At 33.0% G+C, this 11002-nt stretch overlaps 1 protein-coding gene across 1 annotated transcript; it reads right to left on the bottom strand.

Moving 5' to 3' along the window:
- Nucleotides 1-4945: 4945 nt before the first annotated feature.
- LOC120083965 (E3 ubiquitin-protein ligase RING1-like) lies at nt 4946-5434 on the bottom strand. The gene has a single exon (XM_039039871.1). The coding sequence runs from the start codon at nt 5432-5434 to the stop codon at nt 4946-4948; it is 489 nt and encodes a 162-aa protein (XP_038895799.1).
- Between the last annotated feature and the right edge of the window lie 5568 nt (nt 5435-11002).

Genomic DNA, 11002 nt, shown 5'->3' with positions numbered 1-11002 from the left:
ATTTTTTCGAACCTTTGCAAAATGGAACAAATTTTCATTTTATTCTTCGGTTACCATAACTGAGGCGACTGCTCCCACTAACGCGCGTTCGAGAGAAATTTTAGGCCAATTATCTATAATTAACCAATTTAATAATTAATAAATATAATCATATTATATTCTTACCCTATAGTTTGATATCACATATCTACTATAGTAATTTCTCCTCTACTTGATATAAATCATATTTATATCTAATTTCCTCCAAAATAATGTATCTCATACATTTAGTCAATTATATCATATATAATTGTACTCCCTCTTGTCAATTTGAACATTTCAAACTCAACCAAACACTGATTCTCGACTTTATCCAAACTACCCAGGGGACCTAATGGACCTGTGGCTTGAAGCTCCAATGGTACATGAATAGCTGACTAAACTCTTTAGCCACGAGATCCACCATCCGTTAACTATCAGATATTCCACTAAAGACCAAGAGCTGAACTCTTCTTACCACAATATATTTCTGTGTCCATCAGATATAATCAATTATGAGTACGATGACCCTTCACAAATGCTCGTAAGTACAGCTGGGTTAATTTACCGTTTTACCCCTGTAGTTACATCTCACTCCTTAAGTACCACTGATTCCTCTAATGAACAATGCAACATAGTCCAACTATGTGTGAACACCTTTTGGGCCAAGAGAATATGTGTGGTGCCACATCATTCAAGCCATGGAATTAGCCCTTAAGAGAGCTATCTATCTATTTACCCCTGCATTGGGGAATGAGTGAATTCCATCTTGTATACCTGAGTTCCTAGCTCCTAAATCAGACGAATCCCCAAAATGGCAGGTTTGAATCGGCGACCTGGCCACTCGCACCTATACAAATCAAAGGACCGCCCTCAATGGCAGTAGTTTCTAACTCACTCAGGATTGAGGTCATGTTACCTATGGTCATCCTAGTAAAGTGAAGTCTCTGTCATGAATGGTGTTATATAACAAGACGTTAACACTTTGTGGTCAGGTCTTATACAAACTCTTTGTATAAGCTAAAACGAATGATCAGGATTAGACCATCTGTGACAAGTTACAACACTTGTGACCATTCCACAAAGCGGGCCGCATCCGTAGCGTTACCAGGATAAGGTTTTTCTCTTATATCCATATACTACAAACCATTTTTATTATCTCTCAAGATATGATTCACTTGTATTCACCACATACATGCTTAAGTTACATACAAATAACCAAGGATTTTATGTTTATTGGTTTGTGGTAAAGCAAATAAAACACATAATCGAGCATAAAACAATATGTGAAGTAAATATCATATATTATACAACACAAGTGTTCATATAAACTATTTACAAACTACAGGACATGAGACTTTAGGGCATCAACACCAACAATCTCCTACTTGTCCTAAAGCAAAGTGGGGTATACATAAAACTAGTACAAAACAATAAACTAGGGCATAAAAAGCCAATACAAGAAAATCTCCCACTTGCCCTAGTCCAACCGCGAGCGATCCTGTAGGCCTATGCTTCGTAGGTAACCCTCAAACATTGTAGCCGTGAGAGCCTTCGTAAACAGGTCAGCAACATTGTGCTCCGAAGCGATCTTCGTGACGATCATGTCCCCTCGATGTCCTATCTCGCGGATCAAATGATACTTCCACTCTATGTGTTTGACGCGCCTGTGACTCCTCGTCTCTTTGGAGTTCGCCACTGCCCCATTATTATCACAATAGAGGGTAATAGTCCTAGACATATTTGGAACAACTTCCAGTTCTATCAAGAACTTCCTGAGTCGGACGGTCTCCTTAGCAGCTTCGCAAGCCGCTAAGTACTCCGCCTCCATAGTGAAGTCGATTATGCACCCCTACTTAGTGCTTCACCACACTACAGCTCCTCTGTTAAGAGTAAAGACTAGCCCTGATGTGGACTTGCAAGAGTCCTTATCAGTCTGAAAGTCAGAATTCGTGTATCCAGTAAGGATCAAATCCTTAGAACCATACACGAGCATGTAGTCCCTCGTTTTCCGAAGATACTTGAGGATGTTCTTCATTGCGATCCAGTGACCCTGGCCTAGGCTATTCTGATACCTACTGACTATGCCCACAGCATAGCAGATGTCTGGACGAGTACAGAGCATCGTGTACATCAAACTGCCAATGGAAGACGCATATGGGACCCATCTCATCTCCTCAACCTCTTGAGGCATCTTAGGACACATGTCCTTAGAAAAAGTGACTCCATGCCTGAATAGCAGTAGGCCCCTCTTCGATTCCTGCATCGAGTAGTTGAGCAACATCTTGTCAATGTACAATGCCTAAGACAGTGCTAGCACTTTGTTCTTACAATCCAGAAAGATCTGTATACCTAGAAAAAGCTAAGCCTCTACCAAATCTTTCATTTGGAATTGGGTCGCTAGTCAATTCTTAACTGCAGTCAGTAGACCTACATCATTCTCAATGAGTAGGATATCATCTACGTACAATACTAAGAAGACTACTGAAGCGTTGATGATCTTCTTGTAGACACAGGGTTCATCAACATTTTGGTCAAAGCTATACGACTTGATCGCAGTATCAAATTGTATGTTCCACGATCGAGACGCCTGTTTCAGCCCATAAATGGACCGATTCAGTTTGCAAACTTTTTACTTTTGATCTTGGGCTATGAATCCCTCGGGTTGCACCATGTAAATGGTCTCCTTAAGATTGCCATTCAAAAAGGCCGTCTTGACGTCCATTTGTCAGATCTCATAATTATAATAAGCCGCAATGGACAGGAGGATACGAATCGACTTTAACATGGCAACAGGCGTGAAAGTCTCCTCATAGTCGACTCCCTCTACCTGGGTATAACCCTTTGCCACAAGTCGAGCCTTGTTAATCTCTTCAAGTAACTACGTTATAAAAAAAGACAAACATGTTGCGGTCTAATCTTATACAAGCTCTTTGTATAGGATACCTCACTCAAATATCTTCATATGAACGATTAGGATACATCGTTTATAATAATTTACAATTATTGTAACAATTAAGTATCTATTTTTAGGTCCTTTTACTTTTTGATACATGTTATTTTGTTCTTTCTTTGTTTGTTATGTTTGCCATTTAACGAGTATCAATGCACGTGGATTTTATTTGAAAATTGATATTTTTAATGTAAACGAAGGTTATGTATGTTTCTCTTTTTAAAAAATCAGGTGTTCTGAATTGAAATTTATTTTATATTTTAAAATTATGCATTTTTAATTTCAACCTAAATGTTAATTTTTTAAAATATAACGATTTAAGTAAATAAAAATGATAAAGTGTATTTCAGTTATTATAACATATTATTAAGTTACGTTATTATAATTTATAAAAGAGCATTTTGGTAAACATTAATATTTGACATATTTATATTTCTCCTAGTGTAACATTAACGATACGAAATTGGCTAGTAGGTCTCATGTAATATTGAAAAATAGTTGAGATCATTAATTTATCATATTTTCTCTAGGACATACGTGGTGTTTAATGCTTATGCAATATGTTATCTTATCAGTTAGACAGACTGAATCCACCAATAATTATGTAACAAGTGACAAGTGATACTTTAAATTATCAAACTATCCAACTTCATCATGATAAGATAATAATAAGTGCATCATCTACTAATGAATAATTTGACGAACCTACCTAAAAAATTGGGTCAAAATGTTATCTAAAAAGTTTTTCAACTTAAAAGCTTTCTATAACCACTTTCAAACTTCTTTTAAATTTCATTGTACTTATAACTCTGCTTCCTCCACTTATATTCTTCCTCAAACTTCCTTTCCCATTGTATTCTTTGTCTGACAACAAAAACGACTATAAATAAAGTTGTTTCTACTTCCTTCAACATCAATGAAGGTAACTTAAATTTTTTTGAAAATTCGTAAAAATAGTTTTTCTTGGTCCATCTCGAGATCAACCACAAAAATCACTTTTCCTACCGATGCATCTAGCCAGATTATAGTTCGAGATTATATACATCTCAGTGTTAATCTCAACACTGAGATTCTATATATTTGAGCTTTTGGTGAAATTATGGGCATAATTAACACTAAAACTCATATATTTAATATTTGAGCTTTCTACTGAGATTCGGTATATATACTGAGTATAATCTTACCCAATTTTTCAAAAACTTTTATCTTTAACAAAATTTGAAAATGCTATCAATTTGGAAAATCTATTTTGATAATTGGAAAAATCCATTTAGAATTGTGGAAATTCATATAATTGTGCAAACATAAATTATGCAAGATTTGAAAAATTACATAATAATTTGATACAATATTTAGTAAACATTCTCGAAATTGGAGAAATTTTGAAAAAATATAAAATTTGGTATAAGATTTGGGAAAATTACATAAAAAAAGTAAATCTTATGTACCAAAAGCAATCAATAAGTTAGAAAATTTTGATATTTTAAAAAAATTCTTGATGGTTGATCTCACTTGATAGACCGAAAAAAACTATTTTTATGATTTTTTTAAAAAACTTACTAATTTTGTAAGGTGAAATGCTATTTCAAAACATTTTCCAAAGTTTGGTCGGTAAAAGCAAAATCATTCATACAAAAATCCAATCAACTAAGCTAACATAACTCAAGATTTGGACTTGGAAGGTGAAGTAATCCCACACCAAAACAAAATCTAAAACAAAAATTCAAATAGAAAAGAATGAGTCAATGAAGTGGATCCATAAACATCTCCAAAACACAAACAAACTAAGATTCTCTACAACTAACAAATCGATAACCAGTTTTCATTATTTCAAAAAGCATGAGCGAATATATTCCAATCCAATCAGCCAATGAAACTAAAAAAATTGTTACAATTCAAATGAGTTAACAATGAACAAATGAATTAAATAAAATTATTCACAATTAAGAATCCAAAAAATAAAAAATAAAAATCTCAAGAGGGATTTGAATAAACGATACGAACGTGAACAGGGGAACGACAAACAGGACAATGTCGTTCATTAGGAAGCCATTGATCGATGCAAAATCGATGAAAAACGTGTTTGCATTTCGGAAGCATTCGACAAATCTCACCTTCTGAAAATTCATCCAAACAAATCGAACAATCCGCATTTTTCCCCATCAATCCTCCCTCTCCGTACTGAAACAGCTTCGTCGAAATCACCGCCGTCGACGCCCGTCTTCTTGAAGAAGAATCCCCTGCCTCTGAAGCCAGAGGTTCAGCCACCGTCCCCGACGACGGCGGCCTTCCGCCTTCGATATCTCCGTTTCGATTCCAGTATTTGCGTTCGTAACAGGTGAAAATGAAGTAGACGATCATCAACGCCAGAGCGGACAGTCCTGCGAAATTTAGAAAGTCGAGATCTAGAGTTGAGAGAACGTCAACGGATAACTCCGCCGGTTGTGGAGGCGGTGGAGGCATGGTGGTTGTAGCCACGGCCGTCGGAAAGATTCTGAGAATTCAAATTTTTATTTTTATTTTTTTAAAGTGATGCGTCTTTGGAAGAGTGGAGGAGTGGTAAAAGAAATGAGATTCTTTAGCATTGATGAGAGGTTTTTTATTGGGCTTCTTCATTCATAGCAAGAGCCCAGTTGATGGGCCCTCTTAAGGCCCAGCGTGAGGAAGGGTATTTATGTAATTATCTCATCTACAATAAAACAAATATTTAAATCAATTTTTTTTTTATTGTAAAGTTGAGGAGCACAACGGAAATATGGATATGGATAAAATATAATATAATAATAAAATAATAAAATAAAATAACTAAAATTATGAACATGGAAATAACTATAATAATGTTGTGTGTATTTTCAAGATCTGTCAAATGCCACTAAGTTGGATGTAACTTGAACACTAAGCATGAATAACTACAAGGCACATGAATAACATGAACACATGACTTTTAGAACACTAAGCATTAGACATCTATTTTTATAATATATCTTGTTAGAATCTTACTAAGAAAAGCCAAATGAAAAAAAATCCTAGTGAAAGAAAAAAAAGTACATATTTCATATAATTTAATAATCCTAAAAGAATACAATATATTTTCTTTCTCTCATGGAAACATCACCTGAGATCTTTGAATCGCCGCATTCCAATTTTATGCACCAATTAAAGATTACGGTAGGTAATGCCTTTGTAAATAAATCGGCCAAGTTATCATTCGAACAAATTTGTTGTACAATGACGTCGTCATTTTCTTCGAGATCATGAGTATAGAAAAGTTTTGGTGAAATATGCTTTGTTCTATCTTTTTTAATTTATCCTCCTTTATTTGGGCTATGCATGTATTCTTTTCGTATAATATTGTTGGAAGAATTTTACTAGAAGAAAAACTACATGTTCCACGAATATGCTGAGTTATTGATCATAGACATACACATTCTTGACTTGCCTCGTGAATTGCAAGAATTTAAACATGATTTGAGGAAGTAGCTGTTATGGTATGTTTCACTAATCGCCATGATATAATAATTCCTCCATATGTGAATACATAACATATTTGTGATCTAGCTTTTGGATCAAATAAATATTCAGAATCTGCATAACCAACGAGATCAAAATTTGATTTACTCGAATAAAACAAACTCATATTAATCGTTCCCTGGAGATAACGGAAGTATATGTTTAACTCCATTCTAATGTCTTTTCGTTGGAGAAGAACTATATCTAGCTAATAAATTTATTGAAAATACAATATCTAGTCTTGTATTATTAGCAAGATATATAAGTACACTAATTGCACAAAGATATGATACTTCAGGGCCAAGAAGTTCTTCGTTATTCTCTCGAGGTTGAAATATATCTTTCTTCACATCTAGTGAACGAACTTCCATTGGAATGTTCAATGGATGTGATTTATCCATATAATTTTTTTTTCAAATTTTTTCCTGTATAAGTTGACTAATGAAAAAAATATCCTATCTACTAAATGCTCAATTTGCAAACTAAGACAATTTTTTTTTTTCGAGATCTTTCATCTCAAATTCTTTCTTAAGATATTCTATTGCTTTTGATAGTTTTTCAGAAGTTCCAATTATATTTAAGTCATTAACATATATAGTTATAATAGCAAATCTTGATTGTGATTTCTTTATGAAAACACATGGATATATTGGATTATTTTGATATCCTTCTGCCAACAAATATCCACTCGGGCGATTGTACCACATTCGTCCTTATTGTTTCAATCCATATAATGACCTCAATAACTTTAATGAATACAATTCCCGAGAATTTAATTTATATGTTTCATTAACTAGTCATGTAAAGGATTTCTTCACTAGTCGATTTTTTATTGGTATATCTTGTTGGGGTTGATGCTCTAAATCTTGTGGGTCCTTTAGTTTGTAATTGTATTGTACAAACAGTTTATTTGTTTAATAAAATTTGAGGTACTTTATTCGACATTTAGTAGTATTAACCCACAAAACCAATAAACAAACATCCAATGTTATCTTCTATAGCTTAAACATGTATGTAGAAACATACAGGTGGATTGTGTTTAAGTGATAACCTGAACGACTTGTAGTAGATGTATAAGGCTGAGTACCTTATCCTCGTGACACTACGAATACGACCGATTTTGTAGATGTTACAATTGTTGTAAAATTCTACAAATGATCTGATCCTGATTATTCATGTAGAGACATGTCAGTGGGGATGTTCTATACAAAGGATTTATATAAGATCGGAACACGGATGAATAGTCTCATTATATAACACCATTAATAGTAGAGACTTACATTTCACTAAAATGACCATAGTTGACATGACCCAAATCCTAAATGTGTTATAAACTCCTGCTTATGAAGGCGATCCTTTGATTTGCATGGGTGAGAGTGGTCAGTCTGCTGACTTAATATGCTTACCATTTTGGGGATTTATCTGATTGGAGAACTGGGAATACAACTACACAAGACAGAGTTCACTTCTTCTTTAACATCGGGGTAAGTAGATAAATTTCTCCTTTAAGGGCTGATTCTAGGGCTTGAACAATGTGGCGTTACACCCTCTCTTGGCTAGAGAGAGGTTTGGTCATAGTTGGACTATGACTTATTATTCATTAGAGGGATCGATGGTACTTAAGGAGTTAGATGTAACTATAGGGGCAAAATGGTAATTTTAGCCCAACTGTACTTATGAGCAATTTGTGAAGGGTCATCACACTGTTGATTGGTCATATCCAATGGACACAAAAATATATCTATAATGCAAAGAGTGTAGCTGTCAATCTTTAGTGGAGTGACCGACATTTAATGGAAGTTGGGTAATCTAATTAATTCTCCAAGTACCATTGGAGCTTCAAGCTAAAAGTCCATAAGGTCCCATCTATAGCTCAACTGGGATTATTGAGAATTAAATTAATTTTTGAATTAATTGAGAGAATTAATTATATATGATTTAAATTAATTATATGTGATATAATTAACATAATGTATTTGATACGTTATAATATAAAATTTATTTGAGAGAAAATAAATATTTGAATTTGATTCAAATATTGATTATATGAATTTGATTCAAATATATTTAATATAAATTTGATTTATATTGAGTACCGTAAATTATTGAGAGAATTTAAATTATAGGTTATATTGTATTTGATACAATATAAAAACTATAGGTTATGTGTTATATTTGAAATAACATATAATTTCATGTATACTATATGATAAGTTTGTTACCAATATATATATATATATATATATATTATATAACTATTTTTTAAATTCATTTTTGAAATTTCATTTTAAGGAGGCAGTTACTTCCTTCCCTATTCCTTTCCCCTTAATTCTCTTAACAATATATCGTGAAAGGGGAGTTGCAGGATGCTAATTTTTTTGGTCTTCTTCCCAAAACAATATTCATAGAATGTCAGTGAATTCCCAAACGCACAATTCCCAGAAAATTTCCTCTCATCTTCTAACCTCTACCAAAATTGAAGCAAAACCCACACCTCTTGCATATTCTCAACCTTAAGGAGAATACAGAAGGTTCTTTTGTGGTGGTGTTCACTGTTATACTTGGGCATTGCTGTGTTTTGGAGTTTGTGTTCCAAGGAGGGTTCGTGATCGATCAAGAGGAACTTTCGTGAAGAATTGGTTCTTCAAGAGGTTAGTAAATCAAATCAAAATTTCTTTTCTATATTGATTTATGAAGCATGCTGTAAATTTTATTTGTAGAATACATATTTAGGTTACTAAACTTTATGTTTCTGTGTAAATTAAAATAGGGAAACGATCCCGCTTTCGTCTAGGGTTTTCACAAACCTTCATGTGGTATCAGAGCCAGGTTTTTAGTTCCCAAATTTTAAATTTTCGGAATTAAAATTTAGTTGATGGTGGGCTTCTGCAGAAATAATATGTTCATGTTGATGAATGTATAGGTTTGTGCAATATATGGATGTTTTTTGAGATTGGACTGTTTAGAATTTAATGCTTTCTTTACAAATTGGTTTGTAAGGGCCCGGTGGTTTGGGCATAATTGATACAATAGAGTCTATATTCATTTTGTCTTGTGTCGTTCATGAGTTATTAGATGAAAATTTGGAGAAAACAAGGCCCAATTCGAAGCAGAAACGAAGGAGTTCGCCATTGTACAGTAGGCGACTGTACAGTAGCATCGAGACGTTGCAACGTCTCGATGCTACGTTGCGACAGATAGAGTTGAACTTCCGCAATGTTGTGACGCTAGGGCACAACGTCACGACGCTCCGAGACGGATGTGCATGCGGTTCGGGCGATTCAAATGGGTGGTTTATTTCATTGAGAGTAGTGGTTCGTGGCTTGGTTCAACCTTTTTGGTCTTGTTCAACTGCAATTTTTTTTTTAAACATTTAGTTTTATAATTAATTAAATTAATATAAAAAGTTATATTGATTTAATTAAATTTTTGAGGAATCTAATCTAAGTCCATTTATTGCTCTTTAAATTATGCATTTGATGTATGATTTATTTTCTTTTCATATGTCATAATATATGTCATATAAAAAATCTCACCATAGGTTATGCATTTAATCATGCATGATAAGCATTATAAATGTTATAATATTATTGTATGATTTAATTTTATACCATGCTCATGCATCATATAATATAAATGTTATAATATATAATGCGTTCATTAATGACATTATCATGCATCATTTATATTATAATTGTTATAATATATAGTAAGCATGCTTGGATGAAATGTCATTATTAATTTCACTACTTTAGTATATAATGGTTATGTATGTTTAAGTAATGAAAATTAAAATTGAGATTGCATGAAGCATTACACTACTTTAGGTAATTTTGTAATTGTTATAATTTTACTTAGTTTGTCAATAGTTGCAATCTTAGGTTTTAATTTATCTAATTTATTTATAATTTTTATAATTAAATGAATTAGGAATTAAAATCAAACTTAGGTTAAACTAATTTTTTAAATAGTTTAAAATATGATTCACATAGACCTAAGTTCACAATATTTCTAATATGATTAGAAATTAGTTTAATATTTTTATTCAGTTTAATAGGATTAAATTGGTCTTAATAAAAGATAAAAGTTGTAGCAAATGTAGGTATAAGGGACCTCAGTCTAAGGTCAGTCCTATCTAGGTTGGGGTATTTAAGCTGATGGAAACAAAATACCCCTACTTCGAAATTGACGTGAAAGGTGAATTAGATAGATTTTCCACAAGCATGCAATTGTTGATTAAAAAGTTTATTAAAATGTTTAATGAATATTAATCAAAATTGTTTAACTATCGAAAGTAAGTGTTACTATTGGGCAAACATAAACAATCACTTAGTAAAAATACGTAGCCGTATTTTCCTTAAGTTAAATTAACCCTAGGTAAAATGCTTAGTGGAAGGAAAATGGGTATATGATACTTCATTGTTCCTATCATGTTTCTCCCTCATAGTACTTGACCTCGAGGCACCTTTGCTTGTGTCTTCTTATGGGTGGTGTTTGTATAGGTTCAATACCAAGGTGAAT

This window comes from Benincasa hispida, chromosome 8 (genome assembly GCF_009727055.1).
Source record: "Benincasa hispida cultivar B227 chromosome 8, ASM972705v1, whole genome shotgun sequence".
Taxonomy (NCBI): domain Eukaryota; kingdom Viridiplantae; phylum Streptophyta; class Magnoliopsida; order Cucurbitales; family Cucurbitaceae; genus Benincasa; species Benincasa hispida.
The sequence above is the reverse complement of the archived record's forward strand: the minus strand, read 5'-3'. Positions and strand labels throughout refer to the sequence as shown.